Consider the following 16,608-nt stretch of genomic DNA (forward strand, 5'->3'; position numbering starts at 1 on the left):
GTTTATGCGTTTAGCCGCAATTAGATCCTTATCAGAAACTCGTCGAGTCACATGAGAATAAAAATATTAGACGTGTAGGTACCTACGTGATTACATTCAAAAGTTGCAGTATAGAAACTATTGTGCAAAGGGCGACAACACCAGTGTGTTAACTTCTTTTTTTGAGTGGGTGTCATAAGCCATAACTTATAACACAAGTAACTAAGCATTTTTTTGTCATTGGTCAGGTTTGTTTTTTTATAACTTAGGTGTAACATTGTAAAAGTAACCTTAAAATACTATTTTTTTCTTATATGAAAATTAATAAACATTATAGTCACGACAGTTTTCAAAATATCTACAGCCCGTTTACAAATAGTTGTCGAATTATCTAAGGATTAATGATCTTGAGACTAAATAGTCCACGAATTACTGGTTGCCATGCTTTATGTTCATTACCCGCATATGGTACTTCTATACCAAGGCCTGTCCCAATGACCCAGTATCGGCACAATTAAAAAACACCTACGAACACAGATTGTCCAATTATTATTGAAAAGAGCTAATTGCATCGGCGCCTCATTGATTGCTTAATTTAAACTTTACTTGCAAACTCTCTAGGTCTAAGTTAGATGTTTTGTATAATCACTTGTTATGTACAGTAAAATACTATCGTTTATAACCGCCATTAGTCAAGTACGTACCTGTTCAAAGAATATTAAAGTAGATTCTTGATGTTTACATTATATATTTAAAGTATCGACTCCCGCTTCAATCATATTACAAAACTTAACAATACGCGCGTATACGCAACAAAAAACTGGCACCAAGCGTCGTCGTTAAACCAAACACTGTTTGAGCGGCCTCGACCCTAAGTACACGTTTTTTTACAGACAAGAAACCTGCCAAAACGACGCCAACTAAAACAAACAGACGAAACTCGCAGGAAGAGGACAGTATCAGCGTAACCTCAGTCGGAGGTATCAAGGGAAAACTGGCTGCTCTTTTCAGCAAGGAGCAGACTATAAGCGAGTCGACCATAGCCAATAAGTTTAAGCAGGAAAGAGAAAAGGAAATGGAAATGCTCCAGAACAGATTCCACTATAAGGTCAGTTGATTTTGCATGGTTTAAATAACTTTATCAAGTTCTTGGTAGAAATAAGACGCTGAAGTTAAAGGGGATCAATAATATCTCAATATGTTACTACCATTTCTATGGTAAAATCACATGGAACACTTCTGTGTTCACCATATTTTAAACCCGAGTGAACAGCAACATTAATTTTTTAACAAAATTTTACGGAAAAGCCAGCTGTCCCGAGCTATATTGTCTGAACTACTGTCTAGAAACCGCAATAAATCAATTTAGATTTTATAGGTATTTGTAGCGTTTCCTATGAGAAAATAGTATAAATATGTAGGTTAACCACGGTAAGGTCGTTTAAGCTATTAAATTATACTATTGTAAGTATGTTATCTTGGAAATCCGGCCCGTATTTTTACGCGCCCGCACCTCTTAAACCTCATTTTTAACTAGGTTTTTCCTTTAACTTTTGAATGCGTTGAAAATACTTAATGCTTATTATATCTTTATGTTAATTTGGCCGGTCTTAGACACGTGAGTACATAACTTAAGCCATGACTCAATGTGGAAAATAAGTTGACCAATACTAAAGATATATCTAAATGTTTCCTCAATCAGTGCTCCGATACTACGAATTATATGTAAAAGTGGTTTTCCGAAACGCCTCAAGCAGGTCACGTTAGGTTTTACTTATGTAAGTGGGTCACTCAGAAAATTACCGCCATTGACGCCAATACTTTGAACGGTGTCGTTCGTAAATATTATATACTTATTACTGATTTAGTACAAGTCATTGCACAGTATGCCTAATATCCGGCTGAAGAAAAAAACTTATATAGCTATAAAATATTCCTCAATATTAGATAGCTATATGTTTTTTTTCTTTAAGAAAACTTCGAATCTTTAGTTAGTTGTGTTAAAGTTTGAAAATATTATAATGTGTCAGGTAGTCTTAATAATCTAAACATCGGCACAAACAACTTACTATCAGTTACTATCCCTTCTATCCTTTATCCTGGAGCATGATGCTTTGATTCCTAAGAAAGCTCGATAAGTGAACTAAGCTCTCAGGGATCTAGTTACCCGTTCTATAATTAGTTTGAACTTAACGTAACCTCCTATTATGGACCAGCACTAAGCATTTCCATCCGTTACCCTTTATAGCTATTTTTGTCTTCAGGACTACGGTAACTTCATATTTTACAGCGAAATATCGGCTTGTTCTTAGAGCTAACGAAGCGTAGGTTGTTAAAAGTTTTATTGTATCCGTCTGCTATTTAATTGTTTAAATTATTCCTCTCTTTAATGATCCTTCGTCAGGAGAAGTCCTTGATAACTATAGCATCTTTTTAATCAATAATTCATTAAACACTTCTTTCAAATCTAATACATAACATAAGTATTGACCTGCAGAAGCTTGACCAGTTATTTTGGAATATCGTCTACATATATCAATGCCTGTGACTCGGTGGAATATTTAGGTTCATGTCATTTTGTTGCAATGATCATTCAACTTCTTCTGGACGAAGACGGCTTTGATTTACTTACTTAATTGTTCCTTTAAATAATCGAAAATGGCTACTGGGTTCATAGAAGGTAGTATTTTAGGGTCCTCCATTCACTTGATATTATTTTAACTTTTAGTGTTTAATGCAATATGTCTAAGTACCTACTTAACAAAGTACTGTACAAAGTAGTTTTCTTTTAAGACAGTCCGTGCTGGTAAGCAAAATGTGTACCGGTTTTTTACGCCTTGTTATTATTGCAAGTCGCGAACATGTGTACAATATGTTTTCATATTTTACAAACATGGCGTTTTAGGTCAAGCAAAGACAACCGTGCGGCTACACAAGGGTTAACACCATACATTCTTAGCGTGGTGTAAATTCCAACGTAAACCTCGTTACGTGTTCAAAGTTTCGATTTACGTAGTAGAAAGCATTATTGGTATTTCGTAACATGTTGCTGAGAAGTTTCTTCAACTTTTAACCACCAGTTAGTATATCTGAGCTACGGATAAAGGCTGTCGCATAAACCCAAGCGGTATTGTAATGGAAAAAAGTTCCTTGTTTTGCATTTAAGAAACGGCGGTTAAAGTATAGGTATGAGCTTAGGACAGGTTTTACCTTAAAGTGAAATCCTATAATATCTAGCAAACTTAGTAAATAACGTGTGTCATTAAATAAATATTAAAACACAGTCATTAAATGAGCATTAACATCAATAGAAGGATTTACTTTATTCCTATTTTTAAAGCGATACTAAGGTATAAAGCGGCTTACCAAGGAAATGTTGAGCTGCAATGTGGTTTAGTTATGTTGAGAAGATTATTGGCAGTCTAAGCCACTTGATAGCATCCCATGTTATAGTGAAACTGTCAATGACAAATGTTAAAAAAAACTTATGTCCGAACCGAACGCCCCCAAAAGTCAAATTAATATGCTAGGCGACTTAGCGTCAACCCGGAGCAGCTACAGCAAAAATCCCTTAGCAATAGTAGTCTAAATATTTGTGTGTGTGTTTAGGGACGTAATCCTTTATTTCTTGCACTAGCCAGAAATCGCAAGGCTTCCGTGGTAGAGGCACGTAATGACAGCATTATAATCTTGCACAATGCCGCGATGACGTCGAGATAACCGCAGTGTCATCAGAAACTCCATCACTTTCGCAACTCTGCTAAGCTTAATTGCAAAGCCTTAATATCGTTGCGGCCTATCCGATCCGAGATATAAAAGGTTTTTTAATTGGCAAAGCCGAGAATTTGAGGTATTTGGAACCAAAATAATTGATTCAAAACTGTAAACAATGTTTGATAAATGATAACTTACACCTTTGTTGATGTTGACTTGCCCATGATCACACCCATAGTAATTTATTTGCAGTAATGATAGGTGATATAAAGTAAATAAGATTTTTGTTTTCTTATTAATAGGTAACAGTAATTTATGCAGATTTTTGTCCTGCTGACCTTTTAGTTAAATAATCAAGGTCATCTTCAATCATTAAATCTCCATTTTAGGTATCATTTCCAAGTATTTTGATTAATTTTAACCTCAAGAAACTTGTAATAGCGGTTCAGATGGAACTTTAACCTCGTCTTGCGTCTTGCGGCGGAGAAAAACCCATCACACGATACAATTCACAATCGTAATGAACAACATACAAATCTGCTCGCAAAAAATACGAATTTTGTGACTCCTAAAGCACTGTAGTACCTTATCACATTAAGTGTTGTAATGACTTCCTTAACACATATAGCTATGGCTTATTGTGAAAAGGTTTAAGTAGATTCAAATGATTTGAGCAATGTACAAAAAATCTTTATTGTTTTTTATCACGATCGTGTTCGCTATCTCTTTCTACCTTCATCCTATACCGTTGAATAGAAATATATAGGGGGTGTGATTGTGATTCTGACTGCGTTAGATAATATGGCCTTTGATTTTAAAAAGTGGGTAAACTTTATCTCTATAGACAACACAATAGATACAAGTATGTGACTGCAAAAATGTGTGTATATTAATATATATAACTAAGGTGAAATTGAAGCTAGATGTTAATATTTAGAGGGCCTTCCAAGCCATTATAATAATAATAATAATGACTTATTGAATAATTAACAGCACAAGATAATAAAATACAATTTTTATAAAAATCTATGCTACACGTTTGCCTGCACTAGGGTTAATAGAGAACTCTGTGTCGCAGGCTAAAAGAGCTAACATACTTATATTAAAATTAAAAATAATTATCTCTATGCTTAACAGTCCAAATAAATATTATGATTATGAAAGAAATCCAAACAAAATTAAAAAGTAACAAAAATATGATTAATAATTACATAGTATGAATAAATCAAATGAATTCAAGTAGTGTGTTTAAGATTGAAATAAACTCTGTCAGTACAATTTATAACATTATAAATTTGTGCCTAACGTGAAGTGAACGTTTTGTTATTAGATCAGCAATGCAATTATAACATAAAGACCTATGCTCTTTCATATTATTCGTAGCACAAGAATTCTGTGGTTGCGAATTGCGTTTCCAACGTGAGTGACTATAGTACAGTCACCTGCAATAATATCTGCCACAGCTGAGAGAGCAAAATATCTGACACGTCCCACGGGCCTTGACTATCCTTACATACCAATGTTAAAGTAGAGATAGAAGATAAGACTGGTCCGAAATCAATCGATTTCTTTCCACATCCAAGAATGCTACACCAGTAAAGACCTCCTACCTACGAGTATAACAATAAGCTCATTCTAATTTAGGACAGTTATTAACTCTATCACTTTTTATTTCCAGCCTAAAACAGAAACAAAACAGCCAAACGACTCTGACGAAGAGGCGAGCGAACATGACCCTTCAGAGGCCGCGCCTCTAATGGGCAGCACCGCCAGTCTAGCCCAGACTGCTAAGAAGCCTGAAATCATATCCAATATACCTAAAGTTTCCTTTGACGAGGCCAAGAAGCAAGACGACAGAAGGGAGAAAGTCGAAGAAAGGGTTGCATCAACGCAGCCTGTTAAGAGACGAAGTAAGTTTGTATTAATTAGTTAGTTTAAAATATGGCTCGGTCCATCGGAGGAAAATTTGGCCAGTGTCTAGTAGCTTTTGCCGTTGTACGGTAAAACAATCCAGAAAACGAAATATGAGAGGTAATGGTGGATGGATGATCTTGCATTATTTTATTAATTAATTTCATTTGATAACATAATACTGGCAACATTTTCTGTCAATTCTGATTTTTGAAAACGACAAAGCGCAACTGACAAATAAATTACAAGCGCAGGTAGATTATTGGCTTCGCAAAACATACGTAATTTTTAAAAAGTAGGTAATTAAAGCAAACTAACTTGAAAAATATAAGCTTTTAAAAAGAAGGCAGTTAATGTCTGAGGTTTTCAGTATATTGACCTTATCAAAAACATAGGTACCTACCGAACCCTTTTGTTTGATACTTTTTGAGAATTTGGGATAATTTATTGCCGGAAACGCAAAGATGAAGTACTGACGCAAAAACAAGATAATTATAAGATATTCCTTGCTGTAAAGGACAGGTGCCTAAAGCAGTCATATTTTTATGCAGAATGTATCCTGTATTAGACCTCATACAAAGTGTTGTAATGACGGTTTAGTATGGTGGAAGGTAACAGCACACACCTTTCGTTATAAATAATGTTTAAATGTATTCAACATTGTGTCTCAGGATCGTTTATTATCTCATAATTTTCGCAACAATGTCTCAAAGCATGTTTAAGTGATTATTCGTGTTTTTGAAATGTAATGTAAAGTACAACATTTTTATTTAATGTTGATTATTTGCTGGTTTCAAGTTACGTTATTTCGAGTATCTATTTATAGCTCGTATATTCTATGCAAGACATCTAGATGATACTAAGCTATTAGCGCTATTTATCAAATCAATTGTTTGTACCCCGAATCAGGTTTCCACGTGACAGGCTTAGCCTAGTGTGGAATCAACGGAAATCCTACTTGTAATTTGTTTTTGCTTTTACTCGTAATAAAACATTTGTATTTGTATTTAAAGATCTCGAAGCTAGTAACGTATTTTAACTGGACTCTAAAATAGTATTTTTATTTGTTTTCAGGTTCTCAAGATTCGCCCGTTGTACTCTCAGTCCTGGAAGACGTAAAGCGAATAAAAGTAAACAACAACAAAAAGGAGACTCAAGGCAACGGCGCAGTGACCAGTCAACCAACCAGCTTATACCCCCACCTCTCAGACATAGAGACAGATGCTTCTAACACCCAAGAGGAATATTCTGACTGCGGCGGTTCTAGGTGCGGACACTACACCTTAGAATGCGTATTCCTATTCCTTTGCATTTGATTGTTTGCAGGTCACATTTGGGTTCGAACGTTCTGGAAATTTGGTAGTCAGTTGTTTAACGGCACCAAATCGGCTTATGAATGAACAGGCTGGTGTTAATTGATCTCACTAGTCGCTCGGCGCGGCCGTTTCCTTCTGGGTCAGATGGAAAAGGACACGCTGATTGACAAGTGGTGGTGACTCGCTAGCAGTTATTGGACAAGTGTAGAAAAGAGACGGAAATACTATAGGCGCTCGCAAATTAGATAGGTTTCTAGATAGTTCGTTTCATAGTTCGGAAAAATTCCGAGGGACTAATTTGTAGTCGACGTATGTATAAAATAATATTCAGACCTAAAATAATAGCTGCGCTACTGCGTACAGAGTTCTCAGTCTGTTAAGAGTTTTTGGAAACTATACCTTACTTCTTGCCTTAGACACTAGGATGATCATTAGGAATTATAATTTAATTCATAACGATCATGCTGACATTGAATAGTATTATGTCGACGGCGGGTCATGAATCTAGAAGGCTGGAGATATTACATTATAAGCTATTGCTTTGTTAAGCTGAAGTCAATTCAATCGCTAGGATATATTTAAATCAATGTGTGTTGGTTCTTTCTAAAAAAAAAATACAAGTAAAATGTCTTAAATTGAACCAATGATTAAAGATTAAACTAAATTGGACTGAAATATACACATTAACCTTTTAGAAACGTTTTCTATACTTCCCTTTTATAAATCTTACGTTTTAAATAATTGAGCTCTTTAAGCTTGAAATGCTTTATATCTGTAAAATGATTATTCTTCTTAAAAATGTCGTTTAAGGAACGTCTAATCAACACTACTTAAATACTCCAGTTTCTATGCAAACAAGTAAATGCAACTTAAAAACTTCAAACTTGCAAGTTTTATGGAAAGGTTTTCCTTTAGAAGGATGATACTTAAGTGTCCAAAAAAAATTAAAGTTCTCGCCTTTTAGAGATATATATTAAAGCAACCAAGGCCCAAAAATATATTTGTCACTCTTGTCCATTCAAATAATATCGCTCATTCGTTTGCTCCCTATTCTATAAATAATATTAAAAAAAACTAGTCACCAGCAACATACTGACCACCCTTATCCATTACCTCAAGTAAACGTTGCGAAACGCTCCAATCAATGCCCTTAAGGCATCATAAACATGATTGTTATCTTTAAACATATGCGTTTAACCAGTACCAAAGGGAACCTTGGCAAAGGCACAGTTTTTACTAGGCCGAACCTCGCAGTAACGAGTAACTGGCAACCGGTTTACATTAGTACTGTGCATTACTTCGCTTGAGGAAAACGATTTTACTCCCCAGTGTTTCATTTGTTTGTAAAATGTAAGAGCAATCGTTTGTAAAATTACGCGGAGAATCTTGTTGCTGATGACACTTTTTGATCACTGTTGCAAACATAAACATCAAATCATAAATATCGGGTCAGTTAATTGATTAAATTCAGATCTTGTTGTTTTTTTTTAAGATCTATAAGTATAATAATATGAAATAGTCAGTCATTGCGAAATCATTTCAGTGAAATTAATATCTAATTATAAACTACTGGACAATTCGATAGAGAAAAAAATACTGTGTCTTAGAGCTTCTTAACGAGTATGAATCCCACTATAATATTATAAATACTAAAGTTTGTATGTCTGTTTGTTTGTTACCTCTCCACGTCTAAACTGCTGAACTGACTAAGATGAAATTCGGTATGCAGATAGTTTGAGTCCCGGGGAAGAACATAGGATAGTTTTATTCCGGAAAATTGCACAGTTCCCACGGGATATCAATAAACGAATTCTACACGTACGGAGTCGCGGGCAACAGCTAGTCTTTTAATACATTTGTTCTTAAATCTTGTCTAGAAAGTAAACCCCACATCTTCATATCAGTCATTCGTGAGCAAGATAAAACTTGCCATACAAGTTATTTGATATAAAATGAGGAAATAACGTATCATAATCAATTTCGCAATCGCGTCGGCAGTCACAGACGAATGGATTCCTGTTTATACTAGTGTTTCAATTGACAATAGTAATCTAGATTAGACTAGAAACAATATTCCCGATTTAAATAATATAATAGCATTTTAACCTTACGATTCCTCTTAGATAACCCAGCCATTTTTGCGCTTTTATTTATTACTCAGCAGTCCTGCAAGTTTCCCAAATAATTGCATGGATAATATAGACAATCTGTCTTTTAATACGAGCTCTGGACACATAAAAAAATCCAAGCATCACTTCAGAAGTCAAACGCCTATGAATAGAGATACCTCAGATACTTGATCTATGTTAGAACAGCAAGGTTACTTTAAGATGCATTGGATTCGGGCGCTGCATGTCCATACAACTTTCTTTAGCATCTTTCCCTGTTTCGCAACGTCATTACGAGATATCGCGCGGCGCCATGCAAATCGTATGTCCCCAATAAGACGGCGAATATTCACGCGGCATGCATAATTGAACAATTCCAAAGTTGCGACGTAAGGACGTTTGAAATCGTCTTTATGACTTTTACATTACCGCCTTAAGAATCAATGCCATTGTCATATAATACAGTCAGCAGAAGTGGATGAGCGGTTACGGTGCTCAAAATGATATACACGCGACTCTACTGCCAAAGTAATAAAAGTATTTAGATCATTTTGAGCACCGCGACCGCTCATCTACTTCTGCTGCTGAGTGTACAATTTTAAGGTCTGATTCTGTTTCATCCTACTAATATTATAAATGTGAAAGTTTGTGAGTGAGTGAGTGAGTTTGTGAGTAAGTGAGTATGTTTGTTGATTCGTCACGCTGAAACGGCTGGACGGATTTGGATGAAATTAGGCAAAAAGTTAGTTTATAATCTGGATTAAAACATAGGGTTATTAAATCTCTAAATAACAGCCGCTAGGCTTAGAGTAATGAAACTTGGTATGTAGGTAGCTGGACGTCTGGCACATAGGCTACTTTTTATCCCGATGTTCCCACGGGATAGTGATAAAATCTCGAACTAATAACCGCTGGGTTTAGTCATGAAATTTGGAATGGGTGTTTTAATTTAACGTCAATGAAATCCACGATGTAATTTTAGGGAAATCCCACGAGAATTTAATAAAATCCCGGAATTTCAATTCAACTGCTGTATCTAATTAATGATTTACGCGTGCGAAGCCGCGGGTAAACGCTAGTGGCACATAAATAACGACTTCGGCGACGGTTTTAGTCATTTATGTGGATTATTTAACAAATTTTCAGTTTTCTAGGGTGAAAACCTAGAAATTAATGATGCGACAGACAAAAAGCTGCTTACGTTATCGCGAACCCTCGGCCATATATTAAAATTCCAATTCGTAGGGTATATCATTAATTTAATAAGACTGTAACGTTGCCTATTAGTGGTTTAGGTATTTGTTAGCCTTTACTAATGTAAACATTGATTGACATAGGTTAACAAACAATATAATGCCATTCGTGAAATTGTTAAGTGTGCATTATTATTAACGGTATTTTAAAAGTAACCAGGCATATTACAGCAGGTGAATTAGGGTTACTTTTGACTGGACATTTGACTGCATTTGACTTTTAAATAGTTGTTGACAAATGTTTCAGAGAATGGTCAATTTTTTTTTTTATACGACTGGATGGCAAACGAGCAAGTGGGTCTCCTGATGGTAAGAGATCACCACCGCCCATAAACATCTGCAAACCAGGGGAATTGCAGATGCGTTGCCAACCTAGAGGCCTAAGATGGGATACCTCAAGTGCCAGTATTTCACCGGCTGTCTTACTCTCTACGCCGAACACAACAGTGCAAGCACTGCTGCTTCACGGCAGGATTAGCGAGCAAGATGGTGGTAGCAATCCGGGCGGACCTTGCACAAGGTCCTACCACCTGCAAATACAACACAACCTTATGTATTGTCTGTTTTATGCTGTCAATATAACGAAACCATCTGCTGAAATATTTAGGATTAATTTTAAAACGCCTTGTAGGTATACACGATAATTATTATACAAATACAAGCAGTGATTTTTCTGAGGTCTGAGTTTAAAACTAGACTTAAGAATTTTAACTTTAAATTTCGCAAACCATTTCAAACCCCAACCTGAGAACAAGCGTCTTTCTTCATGTCGTTTTCATAACACACGAACCCAGAAAAGTAACTAATTTTACAAATTCTTCATTATTCTACTTAAATAAACGTCGCACACTTTTTTTACCTACGATCATCATCGATTGACCTTAACTTTTGTCTTCAAAAGTTTCATTTTGAAAAGAACGATTAGAGATAAAATTTATGTATCAGATATAAATTATCAAACTACGCCAAATGAAATTTGATAAGTGGGACTTAGGTCGATTTATATTTGTCGCGTCGTGTGCGACAGGCATTTTTCTTCAGATTGATGCTTGACTTATTCATTAGATCAGTCTGCGTATAAAAGTCCTTATATCATCTATTTCAGCAGCTCATGTATGGTACACCAACAGGAAAAGGGACGAGTGTACAAAATAAGTACTTATTATGAAAATCATCACTGTTTTTTTAAATGCTCGTATGATATATCCCTATTGACCACGAACGAATTGTTATGATTTTAATTTTACTTCGTGAGCCTGTTGAAGTAGATGTTCTCGTAAAATAAACTTTTTAGTTAAGTTCTTATTTAATTAAGTATAAGTTTCGTTGTCTGTGATAATAGGGACTGTTTTCTATCAGATTTTGTAATAAAATAATTTGAAAATATTTTGGTTATTTCATTCTCTTTACCTATGCTGATTACTTTTACAGGAATCTTGGTATGCTACAAGTATTTAAACAAAGACATAAAGATGATAAAATAAATTTTACGTCTACATTTTCTTTCCTACCTACCCCATTTATGAATCATGTATTTTCAGTCATTTTTGAGGACCTGTCCACATAACCTAACGGTTAGTGACCCCGGCTATAAAACTAGAGCCCGGGTTCGAATCCCGGTATTGGCAGACGCTTCTTGCATGATATTACACGAATTTAACAAAATGTAGTAGGTTACCCATAATAATACACCTACCTCATTATTATGGGACTACGTCAATTGGTGTAAATTGCTCCACAATATTATTTATTTTAAGTACCTAATCTGTTTATGTAAGTATGAGCGTATATACAAGCTACTAATTACTATAAATAATTATCCTCGTCCATGTAGCACAAATCTACGGTTAGAAAAACGACAAAAAAAACGACAACCAAAACACAATCTATCGATGGCTATTGGTAAATAAATAACTTAATAACCAATTTAGAAATGTTGAAATGTTATTATTATTATTTCACTTTTACTGTGCTATGACGAAGTTAATGTCGCCAAAATATATCTTCCTCTGGCAGGTTTCGACAAATCTACATCAGGTAAACTGATTAAGTATGACTGGCTTTTGCCTGCGACTTTGTCTGTTTACCACGGAAATTTTGCACGTTCGAGGGATAAAAATTAGCCCATGTTAAAACGTTCGGCCCCGGCAACGATCCACTAAGCTCCTTCGCTATGCCTACGCATATCCCACGTCAGTCACTTCTATGCCAGTGACACGTATACGTGTCACAAACGTAATGCATTCCGGTGCCAGTCACACGTCTGACTTTTTAGTTCTTACTCCTATGCTAGTGACACGCAAGTCGTGTCAAAATAATTCGTACTCCTAAAGGCTGGCATAGCGTAAGGGTTTAGCAGAACGTTGCCGGAGCTGAATGCGATCCACTAAGCTCTTATGCTAGGCATAGCGCATATCCCACAGCAGTCACAAATACGTGTCACTGACGTTGTGTCACTGGGGCCGAACGTGTTAATATGTAATAGGTAGCTTAGCTTTCTATTAGTGAAAGAATTTTTAAAATCAGTTCGACTATTTTAGTAATTACCACATACAAACAAAAAACACAAATTCCCTCTATACAACATCAGTATAGATATCCCATGTCGAGAACGAATGTGACCCAATCCAAATCTTTCAAAATTTTAGGGCACCGCTGCACTGCTAGGGCCACTAGCTGAACGCCAAATTTGAAGATAATATTTAATCATTTTACACAGACAGAGATACAGAGCCACGTTGAATCGAATATAAAAAATACCCTGTGGGTATTTAGAAAAGTCCCCTCTTGCTGAGTCTACGATCCTCAACGCCTCAGCCTCAGCCTTTCAGCTCGAGCGCCAGTGGTTTTATAAATGGTTTAGTCTATATTCCAAATACACAAAACGGAAAAAAAAAACACTTATTTAGCAGTAAAACCGGCTACTTTACCAATGGCTACCGGCTATCGTAGTGTTTTGGTTGTCATACCTAGTGTTTTAGCCTACAATTTTTTTTTGTCTATAATTCAGAAAATTAGACATTTAACACCGGGAGCTAAAAATAATATGAAATAATCTGCAGTGAATAAAAATAAGCATCTATTCGAACCACTCAGAAATATGTTACTACAGCCTTATTGCGTCGGAATAAGAGTCTGTGGTACTTAATGAACTAAAAGAATTTCCTTGCTCACCCGCGACCTTACGATAGCTAAGCTTATGCAAAATATGCGTGTTCATGCAGTTCCTCCACCTCCACACTGTAAGAACACACACAAATCACACAAACCCATCTGTCACCACCACCACCCTACACTGACGCGTTTCGAACTCAACCAGAGCTCATCTTCAGAGTGACACAACCGTACACCATGCTACCAGTTGTTAGACTAACGAACCACAACCACCGTTTTAATTTGTCACTGTAACTCCCCAAGTACCCACATACGTTTTATGAAACAAAACAAAACTACCCACAAATTATTAATATTTTTTTATTTTTAATTTTTTGTGGTGGTGGTGATAGATGGGTTTGTGTGATTTGTGTGTGTTCTTACAGTGTGGAGGTGGAGGAACTGCATGAACACGCATATTTTGCATAAGCTCAGCTATCGTAAGGTCGCGGGTGAGCAAGGAAATTCGTTTAGTTCATTGATGTGGACCTCCGCAAAGTAACGCCTGATACAATAAATTATTCTGTGGTACTTATTTTTGAAACTTTGAATAAATTCATATTTTTACACTTGACTGTTACAATGATTCCCAGTTGTACGAGTCATTTCTGTTTACAAACCGCCAAGCCTTCGTACACTCCGCCTTTGTGTACCCAAGGTATAATGTAATACTTACCAAAAGAGTACCATTGCAAATGTCGCACCCTCAGAATTAACTGACTTATTTCTATGTATTCTCATTTCAAAAAGTTTTTGGTAATAAAAATGTATTAAACAGTTAGTCCGAAACATGCGGGTTTAGTTTAGGGCTACGCTAGCTGGCGCGGTTTGCCCGGAGCGGGTGGACACCCGGTGAAATTACTGGCACTTGAGGTATCCCATCTTAGGCCTCTAGGTTGACAACGAATCTGCAATATCCCTGGTGTTGCAGATGTTTATGGGCGGTGGTGATCTCTTACCATCAGGAGACCCACTTGCTCGTTTGCCATCCAGTCGAATAAAAAAAAACATTAAAAAGTAGTATGAGCAGTGCAAACTGCACGCGGGTTTTACCTGCACCTGCACCCGCGGGCGTGTGCGCCGCCGTAGCATCTAAGACAACTTTCTTGTAGCATACCAAGATAACAGCATAGGACAAGGGGAATGGAAATATCAATTCTTTAGTGTAATTTAAACTTTGTGATTTAAAGTCTTGTGATGTTCGTTTATATTCAATCGTTTTAATAAGACTAACATCAAAATGGCTTCTAATATGCACTTTTTGTTTTACAGGGAAAACCTAAATGACAAACTGAATAAATCTGAGAACTGGGCAGAAACGTCTTTTGGAAGAGAAGTGATGAATGTGAGTATAAGTGCAAATATTTCTGACAATTCCCACAAAAATATCTAAGTATATTGTAAGTACAAATATAAATGTTTATTTGACGTCACATTATTATTATATTTACATTAAAACTAATACACTCATCTAAGTTTTAAACACAAACATTAAACATTTAATATGACTATGTACAAATAATATATAACCTAGCCTATAAATGAAAAAATCCTCCTAGTTTTAAACTATAGGTATGTATGTGTTAATTTGAGCTACAAAACAAAAACACTATTTATCTCGCTCGCTTTCATTTACGTTTCGATCCAGATCTTTTATCACATGGCGGACTTTAAAAGCCGTAACGCCTGTGACAATATAATAGCAATTGTGAAACTATACAAATCATCTTAAAATTCATTGTAATAAGTCCTGTCAGTTACATTATGTATCAGAAAGATCATAACATATTGGACACGTATTATTTATTTTGTCAATTAAACAAAAAAAATATGAAAATATAGCCAGTTAAAGTTCGCGTGACGTTACGGGCTCCCACTCCCGGATAAACATACTTAAATAGATAGATACATACTTAAAATAAATATTAAACACCCAAGCCTTTAGAACAAACACTTGTATTATTCATACAAATATCTGCCCCGATCGAGGATCGAACCCGAGACCTTAAGCTTCGATTTTCACCTCAAGTTTTATTGACAAAAGAAAAATACGTGTTCAATATTTTCTAATAATCTAATAGACAAAGTAAACATATAACGCGGTAGAAAATTAGGTGCGGATATTTTCAGGGTATGTTATTATTAATTAATAACCCAAGAATCAATCATACACATAAATTATTTAAGTATTGTGTTTTTTTTGTTTTATACAAAAATACCATTCCGTCCAAAAAATAATCATCATTGCATAAACATTAACTGTTTTTTTTTTTTATTTAATTGAAACTAATTAACAACGATGCAAATAATGGATCCTCAAAATATTCGCGTCTGAGTTTCTAGCACACTGTATAATCATTTTTTGCCCAGAAAAATACCAAATTGTTTGAGTTAATTCAATAGCTGTATATTACGTTAGGATACTTCTTTCAGATTAAGATTGGTTTTTTGGAATCTTTTTGTATTTTTTATTTCAATTCCAAATTTTTACTTTAACGGTCATCCCGTAAAACCAAAATTGAAAATACAAACTGAAATATAGATGCACAGAAAAAACAGAAAAATAAGACCATCACTGGGAATCGAACCCAGGTCCTCGGTAATCCGTACTTCTTTCAGGTTGTGAAGAAAAACAACACCAGCTACAAGAAGGCAGTCAGAGAGTCGGACTCCGAGGATTCGCAGAGCGCATGCGACAGCGAACTGGACGATATGTTGGACGAGGCGCTGGACGAAGAGAGCGATGGACCGACGCCGCCGAAAATTAACAAGGTGAGTAGGAAAGAACTAGTGTCCTGTATGTATGTATGTAATATGTATGTATGTAGTGGTGTAGCGTGTAGTTTTTACGTGAAGTCAGTGATGTCGAGAATGGTAAAGGTTGTGTACACACTACTGTACACTTATTCTCTGACTTTTGCCTAAGGAAAATGTTCACTCTACCCCATTGCTACTCGTATACATCATAACAGAGTCAGAATGAAATCCAATCAGTTTTCCTCATTGTCTAAAATGTAATACATTATTATTTATTTATTTGTCAATAAAAAATTACAGCATTGCAGTTAAATCACCAATGCGCTGTAAAATTCAAATATAATAAAAAAAATATTAAAGACTATATTATAAAATAATAAATAAATAAAAATTTTGATGATACTCAGCCCCATTCAA

At 35.5% G+C, this 16,608-nt stretch overlaps 1 protein-coding gene across 3 annotated transcripts in view; it reads left to right on the forward strand.

The window, feature by feature from the left end:
* Window positions 1–16,608, forward strand: part of LOC141441710 (anillin-like) — a 71,518-nt gene that overhangs the window by 47,310 nt on the left and 7,600 nt on the right. For all 3 annotated transcript variants that reach the window (XM_074106523.1, XM_074106524.1, XM_074106525.1), the window contains exons 8-12: window positions 873–1,087; window positions 5,372–5,603; window positions 6,679–6,871; window positions 14,707–14,779; window positions 16,054–16,206. In XM_074106523.1, coding sequence (XP_073962624.1) covers window positions 873–1,087; window positions 5,372–5,603; window positions 6,679–6,871; window positions 14,707–14,779; window positions 16,054–16,206 — 866 coding nt within the window. The remainder of the gene's footprint in view (window positions 1–872; window positions 1,088–5,371; window positions 5,604–6,678; window positions 6,872–14,706; window positions 14,780–16,053; window positions 16,207–16,608) is intronic.

This window comes from Choristoneura fumiferana, chromosome 24, assembly GCF_025370935.1.
Source record: "Choristoneura fumiferana chromosome 24, NRCan_CFum_1, whole genome shotgun sequence".
In the NCBI taxonomy this organism is placed as follows: Eukaryota; Metazoa; Arthropoda; class Insecta; order Lepidoptera; family Tortricidae; genus Choristoneura; species Choristoneura fumiferana.